Consider the following 18,959-nt stretch of genomic DNA (forward strand, 5'->3'; position numbering starts at 1 on the left):
TATATATATAATATTATATATCTATATCCATGAAAAACATGTATTGATCAAATTGATGTTCATACAACAATAGCCTCAATAAAGGCACGTCAATAATATGACAAATCTACAACCTGGATTACATTGATTCAGCAACCAAAACCCCCCATTCTGGATGTGCTACTAATCAAATACTCCCATATGAAAGGATGAAAAGTGGAAAAATCAACAAAAGAATAACCACAGATATATATACTTAATACATGGGAAGGTGGCCTAATGGTTAAGGTGTTTGCCTTGCAAACACAAGGTACAGGGTTTGAATCTCACAGGGGATAATTGGCTAGGCTTAAAATGGCTTGCAAAGGCAGTTAGCCTAGTACTAATCTATGAACCTATGAACCTATGAACCTATATTTCTGAAATCAGTAAAACCCAGACCTTGCAACATAATAGGTCTAAAGGGTTCAGATAGAGTGTATGTAATCTCTTATAAGTGATCATTCAAGCCTGGATAAAACAATTCACTGTTCAAAGGTTGTTCTGCCTACATATTTATGATATTTCACTGTTGTGTTTCTGCAAGTCAAAAGTTGTATGCTGCTTTCTTATGACACCTTTCAAAAAAAATTTTTCTCATGTCATTAATATTAATGAACCTGCTTGCTTGATTGGCTCTTGGTATACATTTAAATGAATGATGAGAAGGAACTTGATTACAATGTCCGACACTGAAGAAGGCAATTTTTGCCGAAACTAGTTTGTCTTAGTACGATTAATAAAGATTTATCCAACTCCGGTCTGCCTTTGCTGGTCTATTTGGTGGTTTTGAGTACTTGGTTCGGACCGTGCATTCCCCCCCTTGCATAGGATTTGGTTGGTTCTAGGCTTATAAATGCCCTAGGGCAGATAGCCTAGTATGAACCTATGAACCTATGAACATCCTGGCAAAAAAAAAAAAAACATAAAAAAGGAGATAGAGCAAGGGTGTAACCACTGCAACAGTGATCGACTGGAACATCTGCTATAAAGATAAAATTAATTTGCACAACTGTACTATGTTTGTACTGCTGAAATAAACTAAACAATACAGGTGGATTACCAGAGCTTAGTAAGACAGAGAAGAGGCTAGAAGGTTCAGAGTCCAGAAATCCCTGGAGAACAGTTCTAGCAAAAAAATGCTCTGGATCTGGAAAAAAATAGTCTTAATTTGTAATGTTTTGTAAAAGTAAGCACAGAGCTGCTATCTCTAGAATATTTAGGGGGTTGAGGGCTGGAAAAATGGTTAAGTTGTTTACCTTACAGCCAAAAAGGAACAGAGTTTGATTCTCACCTTTGAGAGAAACTAGCTAGCCTACTACTAGTCTATAAAACTATTTCTAGCATCCACCCCTTTCCCAAAAGCAATAAAAGAAGCCAAAGCCAAGGTAGAATGGGCCAAGAGCTTGCCTGGGAGTGATTCGGTATGGGTTTATAGGTGTATATTAGGCCTTTTTAAGTCTAACCATGCATCCCAAGTATATATGACAAGTTTTGATACCCTAAGGTTACTTTAAAGGGTAATAACCGAAAAATGAAACACGTGACCATGCAGCTCACTTATAACACTGACAACCAAACACAGAAGAACTCACACAGTGTCAGAGTTATTTTACGGGACGAAAGCATTTAACCATGTTTATTGTATTTTCACTTCTTATTTATAATTCAAGATAATAAACTATTTAAATTAATGAATTTCTTCTGGGTTGCAGTCAGATAGTACTTGAGCTTCTTCTGTGTTTGGTTACTTTAAAGGTTATAGGTAGCCTAGGGTTTTGGGTGGTCTGGCATTTACAGCTCACCTCTGTCCATCACAGACTTGGGTACCAGACCAGGGGTAAAGTTCAGATTCTCCATCCACTGGTGAAAGTTGTGTTTGAATTGGGTTAAAGATGAATCCTTCACATGGAGACGAAACCTGTTCCAAAGAAAGGGTGGTCTCTGAGACACATACCTGCCCCCCCCCCCCCCCATGTCCTATTTATGTAGCAGGCAAGGTTTAGGTCTCTAGAGCAGTAATTCTGATGCTATTTGTTTTGTGGATATGCAGAAGGTCCATTAGAGCAGGATTTAAGGATGCTCGCAGGGCAGGCACAGAAAGCCCCGCAACAGTCTGTAGGAGACAAAGCACAGATAAACGGCTTTGCGATAATCTGCAGAAGACTTGTTGTTCACTTCCAATATTCTTTTTGTGAGGGACTTCTGTGGACATACCAAGTTGCTGCATATGCCTCATCAGGTAGCTACCAAATGGGAGCACTGCATCTAAGAGCTAGTCTGATGAGGGCCAAAAATAGTGGGATGATGACTTCCTTGGACTTGGATGCTTTCCCATCGCTTAAAGGTTGCCCAGTGTAGAAGGATGATGGTTGCAGTTCTCCATTCGCTTGGCACACTACCGTCGAAGGCCAGGTTATTTTTTATCTGTGTCCCAAATCCTTGACTGTTGGGTCAAATCTTAGGGTGTGCTGCCAGTCTGGTAGCTTCCAGAGGTAGCAGACTTCCTAAAAGATACTATTATGCATTTCTTGACACTATGTTTTAGACTATGGCTCTGGTTCAGTTATTTGTCTATATCAACCTTAGTGTCTTGGAGGAATTTTATGACTGCGTCAAATTTACAATGGTCTGCAAGCTTGGCTAGTCAGAGGCCCTTAATGTTGACCTTGACTGCAGAGAAGTAGATGCCAAAAAGTAGCGGCCCAGCATAAAGCCTTAAGGGACTCCTCTAGTGAAGAGCCTCTTTGTAAAGGTGGACTCCCCTGTCTTAACTTCTTGGGTCCTATATGTGAGCCATCTAGCTATCCAGCAGATGACATAGAGGTTTATACCTAGTTTAATGAGTCTGTCTACAATGTCCGAGTACGATATTGTGCCAAATGACTTAGCCAGGTCAAGGTAGGCAGTATGCACCATTTTGAACTGTTTCATTGCTTTGGTTTAGTACGCATGACCTGCCCTTAATGAAACCAAAGTGGGTTGGTTCCAGTGTCTCAATACGTCCTATGTCATTGACAATCATTCTCATGACAATTCTTTCCATGGCTTTGTATACAAGACTAGTCAGACCTATGGGTCTGTAAGTTACTAGGTTTAGTAGCTGGCCGGCTATGGTGCAGAGGGGCGAGAGTTGCAATTCCCCATTTGTTTGGCACAAAGCATGTCTGGTGGCTATGGTTAAAAAGTGACTCTAGTAGTCCTAATAGGTCATATTTCATGCTGTTTAGGAGGCATCACAGGATAGTATCAGGTCCCACTGATGTGGTGTTGATGGCCTTGGAGAATACACCGTGGACCTGTTCCCTCTAGTGATTGCTGGTGGAAATATGCTTGGTGGTATTTCCTGAGAGGTGTTGGACGAGGGGTAAATCTAATGTTGGCTATATCTTCCAGCTCAGTGTGAGTGGCTCCACTTCCAAATTAGTTCTGCATATTGCTGTGTACTGCCTTTGAGCCTGCAAACATAGCTAAAGAAAGCCTTGTGACTGTCTTTGGATTGGAAGCTATTTTTACCTCAAATTTGGCTTTGGTATGCTTGACTAGTCCTCGAAATTGCTTGTTGAGACTGATGACGGAGTTTTTAATCTTGCCGGGCATTGCAATGCTTAATCTTTGCCATGGTTTTCTTCTTTTTATTTGCCCTCTTGATGTTAGGATTTCACCACGGTGGACTGATCTTTTGAGTTTGTTCTGTGCTTATTACTGGTAGGTACAGCTGCCTTTATGCAGCTATTAACTTGACTGCACAGGGTTTCTGTGAATAATTCTGCATAGGCAGTGGTGTTCTCAGGTTTTTTTTTTTTTTGGGAGGGGGGTTAAAATGTTGCCAAATCACTTAGCAGGAAATCTGCCTTACAATTACTCCTAAAAGTTCCAGGGTTAGCTGGGTTCGTGAGCTTTATTTTTATTTCAAAGGGGAGAGTTTTATGGGAGTGGCACAAGGGCAACTTTCTCGCTTGTTAGAGAGGACCAGATTCAGGATATTTGTGCCTCTAGCGGGTGTATGGACTAGCTATTCTAGGGTGTTAGTGTTTACAAAGTCCATGAATCTCTAGGCCTGCATGTTTGGGGTCATGTATGATTCCCATTTTATAGTGGGGAAGTTGAATTTGCCCATGAATATGGTATTAGGTTGAATGGAGAGTGTTTTCAGTACATTTAAGTATGTAGTATGTGTTTCTTGGGTCATAGATGGGGACGTATAGCTTGCAAGGATATGGTATGGGACTTTGCCTGTGGCGATGTGGAGCAGCTCAAGCACATCATACTTTGTGACCAGCCTTGAGGTATGTTTGTTTTTGATGCAAATCAAGACACCTCCACTTTAACCCCTTCCTGTGCAGTAGTTTATCTAAACATGTAGAAGACATTGTATCCTTACACTGCCAGGGTGCTCCTTGCAGCTTTACACCATGTCTCAGTAACTGCATAAATGTCTGAATTCTCCAGGGTAAGGAATGATTGGACAGAGAGGAGTTACTTATTTAATCTCCTGACACTGTGCAGCAACATCTTCAAATTTTCTTTGGTTGACTTTGCTATCTCAGAAGGTTTGACATGTTGGCATTGTCAAAAAAGGCGCTAATTGGGGTGGGCAATTCAAAAGCCTAGAAGGGACAGTCGCAGACCATCTGCAGCAAACCAGAGTTGTCTTTTAACGATATCCTTCCATGTTGACAAATACTGTACCCCCTTAGAGTGACACCAAAAACTAAGCCAATTATTAAGGTCAATCATCTTATGTTCACATTGTGGCATCACCCTTGTAGATGACCACCTTCCCCTTCAACAAGTGTGAAAGCCTCAGCAATGGATATCAGTGGCAGGATGTTTACCCGAATTTCCAAGACAGCCTTCAGAGTGGTGGGGCATGCCTTGATCCACAGGCATGGTGGCTTACAAAAGGACTTTCTCACAGGCTTAAGAAACATGGGCTGGAGGCTACAAATGTGCCTAGTGGAATCTACATCCTCAAGCTAAGCAGGAAAGCCGGACACTGTCATTGCATCTACCGAAATCCTGACTACCTTTATCCTGAAGCTGCATCACCATTTGTTTCTTAGTGTGGAATGTATGATGCTACAGATGAAATGGAAGATATGCTGGTACAAGTGAAGTCCTTAAGCCGCTTTGTCTAATCAGCTTTGCAGGGAATGCTTCCTGCTTCTAAGTGCTTTAGGAGTAAAGCCTGGGTAAACCCTACAGCTTTTAATACTGCACGAGTCGTAGGCAAAGGCTATGATAACTTTTATGTGAAACTTGCCTACCACAACAGCATCTGCCTTCTTTTTTTAGGAGAAGACATACCCCTAAATAGTAATCAATTTGACTGCTCTAAACAATACAAGTCTCTGCTATATCAGCTAAGACAATGATAAGCAACAAGAAATGCTTCCTAGTGGGGTACTTACCTGGAATAAGCCCCAGAGCAGGCTGACCACTGCTAGACTATGAAATGAAAAAATGACAAAGACTGCAAACTACAACAAAAAAGATCTAAAATTCTAAAATGGTTTGGACAGATGCTTGCTTTATAGAAAGGAATGGACAGACATGCCTAATAGATCTGCATGCACCCAAGCAGGTATTGGAGGGGGGCATTATGGAAGCTAGGTCTTCTGCAGCTGAAGTCCCAGTCGTAGAAGAGATTAACTGATGATTAATTACCTCTTTACAAGATTTTGTATGTGATTATTCAGATTTTTTTGGAAATGTTTGCTGCCCAAAAAGGCATTCTGCTAAAGCACTAGGAAGTGTTATTAAAGTTATTCTTATATTCCAACAGTTGGTATATGTTTCTTTGAACAGTCATTCTCTTATCTAAGATAGAAAAGAGCCGTCTCATCCCCAAAAACAGAAAGCCAACCACATAAAAACTCCAAAAGCCCATATGAGTGCTTATGTTCTGGTTATGAAGCTAAAAACAAGGAAAAAAAAACTACTACTTTATCAAAAAAAAAAAAAAAAACGCAGGAAAATAACTTTTGTGTGGATGAAGTCTGATGACTTAGTGCTGCATTATAATGTAGAAAGAGCATAAGGGTGGTGGTCAGTTCTGTCCAGATCTAGACAAATCTTCACATCAGTGAGAAACAGAACTTAGCTGGAAGGATCAAGCACCTCCTACAATGGTCTTCAGTACTGTTACCGCAATGCCTTTAACTCAAGCAAATAGGAGATCTATAAATAGTAACGGGAAACATCAATTAGAAATCTATGGTAAAGACACTAGAAAACACTTTGCAAAACATACCTCAGTTTTATTCTTAAAACACTGACCACAACTCCAATAGGAGAAAACATTCTGTTCTGAACTACATTTAACAGACTAGAAACTACATCCTTATAACAACTCTTCTTACAAACCAAGAGTTTTCTTTACATTTCAGGGAGATAACAACAGCAAGAAAAATCCATTCTTTTAAGAACCCACTGTCACAGTTTTAAAAAGCATTTTTCTGAAATATCCACATGAGAGACTGCAATAGGTTTAACAGTCTAAGAACTAATAAATTTAATATTTTCTTACTTTGCAAAGGAAGCTAATGCTGAATCCAAAGGCAGCACCATTCCGTGAACCTGCATTCATGTAATTTCCCACTAGAAGAATAAGTTCCAGCAACTTGGAAAAGCTTTCACTGTTTCTGACCTCTTCATTGGCTGCTGTAATGGCTACAATTTCTGGCTTAATGTTATTGACTTGCTCCTCAAACAGCAGTTTGAAGAGTATTGCATTGAGTCGTGGGCGTAGACGATTAACTGAGCTGATCTGCAAATTAACAGAAAATTGCTTAAGTAATCACACTATAATTATCCAAAAAACTGGAGGGTAATAAAAGGGCAGTGCAACAACAAACGTTCATCTACAAATATTGTGTTAATAACCACAGAAAGGAAATGAGAATAGATTTATACTGACAACAGTGCACTTCAGCATAAACACACACACACACACACACACACACACACACACACACACACACACACACACACACACACACACACACACACACACACACCCCTTAATGAGTGCAGATACAGCACACAAACATCATCCACAGGACAAATGAGACAGAAGTACGTCAGCATAGAAAAATGGGGGAAGATAGGTAAAATTGTATGACAATATGTGAAACACTTAAGAAAAAGAAGCAGATGACCAGGAAGAACTGTCAATAACAGATGGTGCAATGTTAAACACGACAAGGGGTACACTACAGGATGAGAGATTCCAGTGAGTGATAAAGACACACCATAAGGCACAACACTCAGAAAAGAAACTGTGGCTATGAAGGACAAAACACAAAGCAGCAGCATAAATTGTCGGACACATGGGAGACATTTAGAAGGGCTGTTTTCTTCCTCTTTAATATATATTTTAGGCGTGAAACTTCTGATTTCTAATCTCTTTTCTTGCGATCAGAGTTATACTATGTAACAGATTCACACTGCTCTCCACTTAACACTGTGAATGAATCTTCCATTTCCAAGAAAAAATTCACTCCCTTCAGTGCAGTACTACAGGATAATTAAGTGGAAGGTGCATGAGTCAGTACAACTGACATATCATCCTCAGAGTACCAAGTGATTTTTTTTGACAAGAGGAAATATTGCTATACAAATCTGGTCTTTCCACAATGAAACTAGTATCAACACCCAAAACTAGGGTTAACTACAGAACAGCCTTAAGACAACAATTACAAATTCCACTACATCCTACCTCATACCACACCTAATGAAGTATGTGTCGGTGCCAGACAATATCCTCCTTCAGCCACTTCTTCTGCACTCAGACCACGGGCAACACATTCTGAAACTCTGCAATCTAGTGTCCAAATAAATGGAATATTACAGAATAACATGAACATTTTAAAAGGGATACAACACAGGGAAAAAGGGTAAGTGATACAGCTTTATTTCACACAGAGAAGACAGTGCAGTGGATGTCAAGAAGAAAAGCAAATGCAAACTTGTGTGGCAGGGAAGGTAATGAAGGACAGCAAAACTGAATGCAGGATTAAAGAGGGACATGCAGAAATGTTTCACAAAAAGAAACTGTGGACGCACTACGGGATGGGCATGCGGTTCTGAGGCGGAAGGGAAGAGGACCATCAATTCAGGCACAAGGGTGATCTGTGAGTTTAAATGGCAAATATTTCCTGTCACTGTATAAGAAAACAGGATACAGTGTATGGGACAGACAACACTGAATTTAAGACAGGAAAATTCCAAATACGGAGTAAGGAAATGGGTAATGAAATTACCATCAAACATACAGTTGCATATTATATAAAGTGACAGAACCAACTGGGTACAGTATATGATGGCAAACAAGTATCAATGGACTTGACAGACACTCAAGAATATAAGACTTGGCAAAGTTTGCTGCAATACAGGACATTGGATATGAAACATAAATCACTTGTCTGATGGTCACAAAAACCTTTTAATGAGAAGTGAGAATGACAAATGAAATGAAGAAATGAGCTACATTTCACAAAGAATAAACTGCATTTTATTTACCACAACACCAAATTTCTCCGGCTCTGCGAGCTCATCATATTCGTCCTTCAGTTCCGCTAGCATGTGCAGTTGTTCCTGCTCAGGAATCTGTTTTATCAAATTCTGTTGAATGAAGAAAAGTGAAAAAGTCATAATTTACAGACTGCCCAGTTTAATCTCTGTGGAGCAAAGCAATGACCAGTAAACAGCACCAAGTATAAAATATTCATGCAGCTTCTCATTATTAGAAAATGAAACAAGAGGGGTAATAAAAGACTGTTCAAGTACCACAGTGTCAGTTAACAGACGAAACAAAATGAAAATTGCAGCCCCTGTCATAATGACATTTGCAACTAATACGATAAAAAATGAAAGGCAGCACAGAAAAATTTGTGTTGGCACACAAAACACTATTGTTTAATACCTGCTTCTGCTACAGATCAACAGCTTTTCAGACAGTCAGTAATAGCATTCTGAACATGCCTATTTATCTGACATCTCTTTGCAAAATGTCCCTTACATGGCCCTCCCAATAACAAGAGAAGCTTCCTATGCCAGAGCATGTCAGGTGTGATAAATGGAAAATTGTTACCTTGTTTTCCTCCTTAAAATGGGCCTAACAGAGGCCCTAAGCAAGACAGCTAATGCAGAAACTCAAGGTTAGCAAGCACAAACAGTAAGAACAGGAAACTTGCAGGCGCAAATAATACACAATTCTCCCAAATGCACCTACATGACACTGGAAGGGTAATAAAGAAGCTCTCAACAATCTAAACTTGTTGCAGGCACCTGAACAATTACATCTGATGTAGTTTTAGGACAGAAGGAAATGATGCACTAAACAACTTCAGATTAGTACTGAAGCTAAGCAAATGGAAGAAAGAAAGCACCCCAATGCCCTAAAAGGAAAGGATACCTTTCCTTTGCTCACTGCATGCACTCTCCTTGCATATCTTACATCCTACCAAAGCTCCATCATTCCCCCACTCAACCACTACCACTGTACTACTACTCACACCACCACTCATGTCTCACCCATACTCAGCTCCCCTCCCACCAGCTCAAGAACCATCCCTATGCACCCCCACATATTCTACCAACTATATTACTCAAACGTAAAGCATCCCTACAACTTAACATAGTAACCCTCCCACCATACCTATTACCCACAGAGCACAATCATAAAGTTTCCCTTATAAAACAAACACATTCAAAAACTGAGAAAACTAATAATCTCATGCATATCAAAACTAGCCCTAAGTGGAGACATCCACCCCAACCCTGGCGCTACCACCTCCAACCCCAATCCTCATAATCAGACTAGAAACCACAACTTCTCCCATATTACAGCCAATAGAAAGCCAAGTGACTTCCTTCTACTAAGCCTAAATATCAGAAGTATATCCAACAAAGTCCATGAACTCCATGCCACCATAGAATTATACTCCCCAGATATAGTCATCCTGACAGAAGCCTGGCTAAAACCTCACATTACCAGTGAGCAAATACTCCCTACAGGTTACAGCATACTAAGAGTAGACCGGCTAAACAAAAAAGGAGGTGGTATAGCTATAATATTTAAACAGCATCTAAACATCCAGATCTTAAAATCATCAGCTCCACAAATAGGAAATGAAGAAATAATATATACCAACCTCAAAATTAACCAAAACAAAACCATCACCATAATTGGATGCTACTTCCCACCTGGCCAAAACATCCCTCCATTAGAAAACCTCCTCAGCTGGTCTACCCACCATCTCCCCCAAGAAACTATCATCTTAGGTGATTTCAATATTGACTGGCAATCCTGTTCTGGCAACAATCCAACCCATCACGTACACCTTCATGGCTTCACCCAACTAGTCCAGTTACCAACAAGGATAAATAAAAACTCCAGCAAGCACACTACCCTGGATTGGATACTAGTCAGTAAGAACCCCCAGTCATATATAACAGGCTGCTTATCAGATAGCCTCAGTGATCACTCCCCAACATTCCTATTCAAAAAATACCTGAACCAAGCTAAACCTATCATCTATCATCAAATACGTAAAAAAATAAACTTTAACCCACTCACATTCATCTCATCCCTCAAAGAATGTAACTGGCAGGCTCTAAAGTACCTCAGTCTAGATGACGCAGTTGAATTTTTTAATACTACCTTCCTGAACATCCTTAATTACCATGCCCCCATAAGATTTTCCAGAATCAAAGCACAACCCTCCCCATGGCTACAGAAAACCACTAAGTCAGAAATGAAAAACAGGGATAAAGCCTGGGAGCACTGGCGCAAAACCAAAACCCCGCAGCTAGACAGAAATTCCCAGAACTACAATAGAGTCAAAAAGCTACTAAAACGGGACAAATTCCAATACTACCAGTCTGCCCTAGACTCCTCACAACACATCCCCAAACAATTCTGGTCCTCCATAAACTCCATCCGCCACCCAGGTAAAGTCAGTACCCTCCTCCTAACATCCCTCACTCCTCAGAAAATATTGCTACCTCATTCAACACACACTTCACCCAAACCATACTATCACTAGCTAAACAACACAACCCCCCCTCCCCTCCAACCCACACCTTCAACTAGTAATCTCCCCACTGCCTTCTCTTTTTCTCCTGTACCTACCTCCAACATAAAAAAACTCTTAACTAAACTTAAACCCACCAAATTAGCAGCAGACAACCTCCCAAGTGAATACCTACAAATCGCAGCTGATGCTCTGGCCTACCCAGTATCCATCTTGACTAACTGATCTCTGTCAGAAAGTTACGTTCCCACATTGTGGAAAGTCTCACATATAATCCCCCTCCACAAAGGCGGACCCTCTGCAGAACTAACCAATTACTGCCCCATAGCTATTCTCTCCACTCTCCAAAATACTAGAGAGATGCATACACTCTCAGGTCTCACACTACCTCCTTACTAACAACCTCCTTTCCAGTACTCAGCATGGTTTCCGACCAAACCATAGCACCACCACTGCCTTACTCTCCTTTACTAACACTATCCTTCAGCATAAAAACAATGGCTATCTCTCCTCTGCTACCTTCCTAGACCTATCTAAAGCATTTGACATGGTCCCACACAAACAACTTATCTCTGTCCTCAATAACCTATCCTTCTCACAATCAGTCACCAACTGGTTTCAGAGTTACCTGTCTGACCGCCAACAATCTGTTGTATGGCAGAATGACACATCTCCCCAACTACCTGTCTCCATAGGGGTTCCCCAAGGATCCATCCTTGGACCCCTACTTTTCTCTGTTTACACCAATAATCTAGCCTCTGCCACCAAACATGGCACACTCATCCAATACGCAGACGACTCGACCATCATCTGCTCATCCCATTCCCTACCCAAACTGCAAAAAGTCACACAGGAAGCCTTTTCCTCTGTTGAAACATGGTTATCCGATGCCCAATTAATACTCAACCCAAACAAAACTAAACTACTCATCTTCCAACCCACCAAACATACTCAAAACAACTCTCACTTTAACATCACAGCAAAAGACAACACCACTATATACCCAACTGAACACACCAAATTGCTAGGAGTGGAAATAGACAATAAACTAAAATTTGACATTCACATATCCATGACCATAAAAAAAGTCCACAAAAAACTAGGAGCATTATACAGAAATAAACAATTTCTCACCAAAGCAGCACATATTTCAATAGCAAATTCCCACCTTATTTCCACCCTACTTTATGCCTCTCCAGTATATACCAACTTAAGGCATTGTGATCTAAACAAGCTAAAGACCTGCTACAACAAAATCGCCAAATTCGCCACAGGGGCATCCTACCGTAGTCACCACTGTCTCTCACCTGCTGAACTGGGCTGGCTTGAACTCCCTCACCTCCTTCAGTGGTATCAACTCTCACTCGCCCACAAACTAGTAAACCATCCACTAAATGTCCCATCCCTCCAGAATCTACTCCAACCCTATCGCACCACCAGGCCACTAAGATCCAGCAACAAAAATCACTTGCAGATCACTAAAGCCAATAACTCTGCAGGTGAAGCACTACTCTCTTGTGCCATAGCCAAATTATGGAACTCACTCCCACCCAAAATTACCTCCGTACCATCATGCACCAACTTCAAAACTTTATTAAAAGCGCACCTAAAAACATGCTGGCTATGCCCTTGCAACTCCCACTCTAATATCTTCCACCCCATCCAACTACTACCTTTCTTTCCACTCCACTAACTACCTTGATGATAGCAAGCTCAGATGCTCATAAGCCTAGTACTTATTATACAGCAGGAACTTCTCATTGTTACATTTGTTAATGCCTGTTATGTACTTCACAGATAAAGATTCTAGTTGTCTACTGATGTACTATGTTCTTCATCTGTAAATATGTTGTAAGTAATTTCTAAGTTAAATTGTTAATCGCTATGTAATCCAATGTAACTACTGTCTGTTTATTTTAACTGTGGAGCTTTTCTCCCCGGGCGTCCGCTGAAAATGGACCCACGTCCAGTCGGACACTCCCGGTCAACAAATTTAAATAAATAAATAAATTTATAGTAAACTGGCAATACAAGACAAGCCCTGAAAGCTCAGTCTGTGTTTACTGATGTATTATGAACCAAGAGGCCACGGTATAGACATCCTGAAGAAACCCATCCCCAAACACATGTAAGCAGCAGAAGCGGTAATGTCATACATGGAGTAGGGACCTCCTCATGGTGAAATGCATTCACTCTCATACGACAGAAGTGCATGCAGTATCAGTTAATCCAAATGAAACAGCTCCTGGACATGGACTGCATAAAGGCAAACAGTTGTTTACAATATCTCAGATGAGAAGATCCGGAAATACAGTATTAAAGTCTGCTGCAAACATTCAAACTATTAAGCAATTACTCCCCTGGACTGGAATATTCAAAGAAAGAAATGGTGTGCTCTTCAATCTCTTGTTTACGACAACTTATTAAATAGCATCAATCAAGGAATAGAACATACAGAAAACAAATGTAGAGCAGCAGGGTGTACTTGAGGTGAATAATAACACCTCACCACACAGGAAACACATGGAGAGCAGAAGGGTGTACATGAGGTGAATAATACCACCTAATTACACAGGAAACACATGGAGAGCAGTAGGGTGTACATAAGGTGAATAACAACACCTAACCACACAGGAAACACATGGACAAGCAGTAGACTGTATACAAGTTGAAGAATAACATCTCATCACACAGGAAACACATGGAGACCAGCAGGCTGTACATGAGGTGAATAATAACACCTCATCACACAGGAAACACATGGCGAGCAGAAGGATGTACATAAGGTGAATAACACCTCATCACACAGGAAACACATGGAGAGCAGTAGTGTGTACATGACATGAATAACACCACCTCATCACACAGGAAACACTTGGAGGGCAGAAAGTTGTGTTAACAATGAATTTATAAGAATTATCACAATGAAAAACATAGGGTGAAGGGCTGTGTTTAAGGTGCAATTTGAGACCATAGCTTTTGTAGGAACTGGGTTTAGCATAACACCTGTTCTTAAGGAAATAAGAACAGATTTTTCACTTTACAGAGTAAAACTCTCAGACATGTTACAAGATGGAGTGGTAGCTATCAAAAAGAACATACTCACAGAAAGGAAATGCAAGTCTCAAGAACTGTTCAAAAACATGGCACCTAACTAGCAATGTGAACTACAAAATTTTCTAAGGCAGGTCCAAAAAGCTATTAGTTGTGCAATTGCTTCCAATGGTTTGTGGAAGGCCATCACTCCATAATTTCAGCTCAAGTATCAGACTTCTGAATCCAAGTGTCAATTAAAAGTTAAAAGCACAGTTTTGCAATTATTGATGGTCTGTAATGTATGGTTATAATTACTTAACCACACACTAATGCACATGCATCTTTGTTCCTTCATTCTTGGCTGATACTGAAATCAATCTTTTGTGATAACCACTCTATCCCCATTAACAAATGCATATACATTTATTAATTAAAATAGATCTCTAAACTGCCCTACCTTTAGGGCAAACCTCTTCAAGTCCATCTGATATGTGAGCCTATTTGCAAAAATACAGACCTTGAAAGCTTGCAAAGGAAATGCAAAATCTCATTACTGTCATTTGAGTATGAGACAAGTATGATGTGTGAATCTCCCCTTAGCCGGGTTGTATTACGCAAAACCCATCTTGCCTCTAAAAAACACCAGTACAATTATCCATGGATTTTTGTCTGGTCCTTTTAACACCCCTTTGAATGTGTGTGTGTGTGTGTGTGCGTGTGCGCGTGTGCATGTGTGTGTGCGCGCCCACGCGCATGTGTGTCTGCGCACGGAATAATGCATGAAGCTAGAAAACAGACGTTAACAGCTTAAAGGTAATTAACACAGCTCTCAGACGTCCACCTCCAGAATGTGGAACAGAGTTTAGCAGCATAAAGGTAGTTAGCACAGCCTTCAAATTTCCATCTCAGGAATGTGGAACACTACCTCTCATAATGTGGAGTACTTACTGACAGTCTACTAACAACTTCAACTTGAAAGCTCAAGGATGATTATAATGGGTTACACTTTATACTTAAAAGTTTTTCTGATAAATAAATATGATTCTGTATTTATCATATATGACAGTTACAAAAGGTCTCAGTATTATTTACCATGCATGAGTCTCATAAAAATTTTAACACTAGAGCATGGACTTCTTAAAACTCAAAATGAAGACTGTTAGGAGGTACACTTGAGAGATATGGTAGTGCAACGTGATTTATTTCCTGTTTTAACTGATGGCTTTTTTCCCCCAGATGAAACAGTCCTACCTTCTCAACTACAGTACGTCACGCAAGTAAAGGCTTGCCTTTCTCAACTAATTAGAGTTGAAATGCAGCCGTTAGAGCTATATAGATATCATCTGATTTAAGTTCAGAAGGCAAGCCTGAACTTGCGTGGAGTACTGTAGTTGAGAAGGTAGGACTGGCTTGCCTTCTCAACTAATTAGATTTGAACTGCAGCTGTTGGTGCTATATAGACATCATCTGATCTAAGTTGATTAGGGCAAATGTAGCCATACTGTGACTTACAAAATATGTACAATATTTGTATTCTCTACAGTGACTGGAGAGAAAAGTCAACAAAACTACTCAGTAATGCTGAAACTTGGTGTGCATTTTAAAAGAAGGCTGGAAATGTCATTTAACTCTGCTCTGAATAAAAAGGAATATCAAGAAAACCTTAACTTTTCATAGAAATCATCAAATGCAATTATTCTGAGCACTGAAAGAATAATTTTGACTTCAGTCTTGGTATACCACTATCTCTCTCTCTCTCTCTCTCAAAGATACCTGCCTTTGTTCAAATGTCCTGTTAAGACAACACACATTACTTTTAAAATACATTGAACATTTAGTGCTCATCTACCTTCCAATGAAGTAAATGAATAAAATATGTCTCCACAGAAAAGCATACTTGACAGCTGCACTGCCAGTGACCAAATGCTCTACTGTCTATTCAGCTTTAAAACTGTCTTTGCCAAGGTCAGGCTGCATGGCATATACACTGGCAGGCACTAACAGCAAAGTAAACCATTCGGGAAACAGGATTCAGTGGCTTACTGAAAACTCTCTGATAATCAGTTCTCAATGGTGCTGAAACCCAAATCATATAGAATTGCAGTGAAGATGCAAATATAAATTAAGGACAGCTGGTAATGTTAATGAAGACAGTCTACAGCAGCTATCATCAGTTCAGTGAGCAACACAGTTATTATATGTCTGCAAAAACTAAACATGGATCACAGGTAGTGAAATGTACAGAAGCTCATATGACAGAAAAAATACCCATATCCAGGATGGACAAAGCATAGCTGCAATAGTAACAGAGTAATCTATCTAATGCACTCTCAGTGTTTTTCTTCCCTACAATTAGAAACAAGGGTATTACTGAAATCAGGAAGTTCAGCTGAGTTTTGGACTTGAAGTGGAAGCTGTCCCATGTGGTTGGGCCAAAAGCCCAATCTCCCAACTTAAGGGAGGGGATCTACTAAAAATGTGTCCTCATCATATTATAAACATATAGGTGGTTGCTAGACTATCAGACCAACAGCTATTTTAAGCCAAGCTTATCTGAGGCCAGTTGTCCAACAAAATGTATTTGGAAGGAATAGGCCAGTTTGGCCTCATATGAATCACATTCTGACTTCCCTGAGGAAGACTGGAAAAGGAGCTGAAGAGGAAGAGATAAAGGAAGAGGCTTCAAAGATAAGATGGCTTTATATAAGCCTTGGGAAAACTCTAGCCATTCCTTCTCATTTGATGTCCACTGAGGAGAGACATCTTTGTTTTTTTTTCACTAACTAGGATCTGAAGTACACCATCCTGTCCTACCAAAATAATTACCCTGAGTTCCCTCTTCTCTCCTGTAGTGGTAGGAGATTCATTCTTGTCAGAAGTGAGAGTGAGAGAGATGCCATACTGGCCTCTGGTGGGGTCATGGAAGAGAGCACCTCAGCAGAGGCTGGACATACCATGGATGCTTGTTGCATCTCAGTGGGCATATCCAAGTCAGACTAAGCAGCCAAAGTATCCGGCTGCTGTTTCTGGAGTAACTTTTTGGGTGCAAGTGGGGCAAAAGGTTTTGCCATTTTGGAAAGCACACAGCTCTTGAAACGCTGGGTCTCCAAAAAGGTATTAAGAGAAACTAACCTAGTTCTATGGGTCTTAGAGACAAATGATTGGCAAATTTTACATTTACGATAGTTTTGTTCTGCCCCCAAGGGGAAAAAAAAAGCACTAAGAGTGGAGATCTTTATGAGGAATATGCCTTTCACAGTTGCATTTCCCTTTTTTAGCGGACAAGAAAAAGAAGTTATGTCTTACCAAAACGTTCTATTTGTGTTGTTGACCTTTGTTCATTCATTACTGATGGGTTATCGGTTCCGTCCTCGGAACCGAGTCGACCAAATATCAAGCTCGTGTCAGCCAAAAACTCTCGAGCCAAGGTCCTACCCAGAATGCTCTGCTCCCCATTACCTCAGATCGAGTCTGCAAGTTGATAGATAAATTGATAGATAAAAGTAGAGGCTACCTCTGGTCATAACAAACCTACAATAAAAGAGTATACGAGATCAACCAGGAACCTCCGGAGGAGGACGGAAGGTGGGAAGTAATGAATGAATGAAGATCAACAACACAGATGGAATGTTATGGTAAGACATAACTTCTTTATCTGATGTTGTTAACCTTTGTTCATTCCTTACTGATGGGACCCTGGGTGGCCCTCATGGAAGGACATTCCTGAGCACCATGGAGCCAAAAGAAGCTCTACCTCTGGAGGCCAAGTCCAATTTGTAATGAAGAATAAAGGTATGAGGTTTGGCCCAAGTCGCAGCTGAGCAAATATCATTGAGGGAAGCCTTAGCATGGAAAGCTGCTGAAGTTGCCATAGACCTTGTAGAATGTGCTTTCACTCTGTGAGGCAAGATGACATTGTTTTTGTTGTAGATAAAGGTAATACAATTTCTCAACCATTAAGCCAATATAACTTTTGAGACAGGATGACCTTGTCTAGGTCCAGAAAAAGCCAGGAATAGCTGGTCTGATTTATGGGTAGATTTTGTTATGTCCAGATAAAATTGTATTTGCCTATGAACATCCAAGAACTGCAGACAATACTCTCCCTTGTTAGAGTTGTTAGGAAAGAACACTGGAAGGTCAACAGATTGGATGATAGACCGCTCTGACATCACTTTTGGTAAAAAGGAAGAATTAGTTCTCAGTGATACCCTATCCATATGGAAGATAAGGTAGGGAGGTTTGATGCATAAGGCTTGAAGTTCTGACAAGCATCTGGCCAATGTAATTGCAATCAGGAACAAAGTTTGCCAAGAGAGATATTTTACATCACATGAAGGCGAAAGGGGGAGCTGTTAGAGCTTGCAGAACCAATGCCAAATCCCAAGGTTGTACCGGTTCTATAAAGGGAGGTTTTAAGTGGATAACCCCCTTCAAGAAAGTTTTACAGAGTCTATGTGACATAAGCGAAGAATCCTGAAAACCAATGTGGAAATTTGAAATGGCAGCTAAATGCACACGAATAGTAGAGGCAGACATCTCAGAGTGGAAAAGATGTGATAAGTAATTCAAAACCACCGAAACTGGGGCTGACAAGGGGTCTAAATGCCTATTTGCTGCCCATAGAGAAAACCTTTTCCATTTATTGAGATAGATTAGTCTGGTGGACGACTTATGAGATGCAATAAGAATATTGTGCACAAGGGATGAGAGGTTTTCCTGCCTGGCAATCACTGGAAGTGAAGAAACCAAGCTGTCAGTTTCAGGGTTGTTAGAATGGGGTGAGTCAGACCCTGCGAATGGGAGATCAACATTGGGGATGGATTTAGGATCCACAGTTGATCTAGCAGGTGAGGCCAGAGG

General features: G+C 40.5%; 1 protein-coding gene across 1 annotated transcript in view; it reads right to left on the reverse strand.

Moving 5' to 3' along the window:
- DIAPH1 (diaphanous related formin 1) overlaps positions 1-18,959 on the reverse strand; it is a 2,838,381-nt gene that overhangs the window by 466,446 nt on the left and 2,352,976 nt on the right. The window contains exons 20-21 of the mRNA XM_044069079.1: positions 8,545-8,646; positions 6,551-6,790 (exon numbers count right to left, since the gene is read on the reverse strand). Coding sequence (XP_043925014.1) covers positions 6,551-6,790; positions 8,545-8,646 — 342 coding nt within the window. The remainder of the gene's footprint in view (positions 1-6,550; positions 6,791-8,544; positions 8,647-18,959) is intronic.

The sequence above is a fragment of the Protopterus annectens genome, chromosome 4.part0 (assembly GCF_019279795.1).
Source record: "Protopterus annectens isolate FY-2018-M chromosome 4.part0, PAN1.0, whole genome shotgun sequence".
NCBI classification, from domain to species: Eukaryota; Metazoa; Chordata; order Ceratodontiformes; family Protopteridae; genus Protopterus; species Protopterus annectens.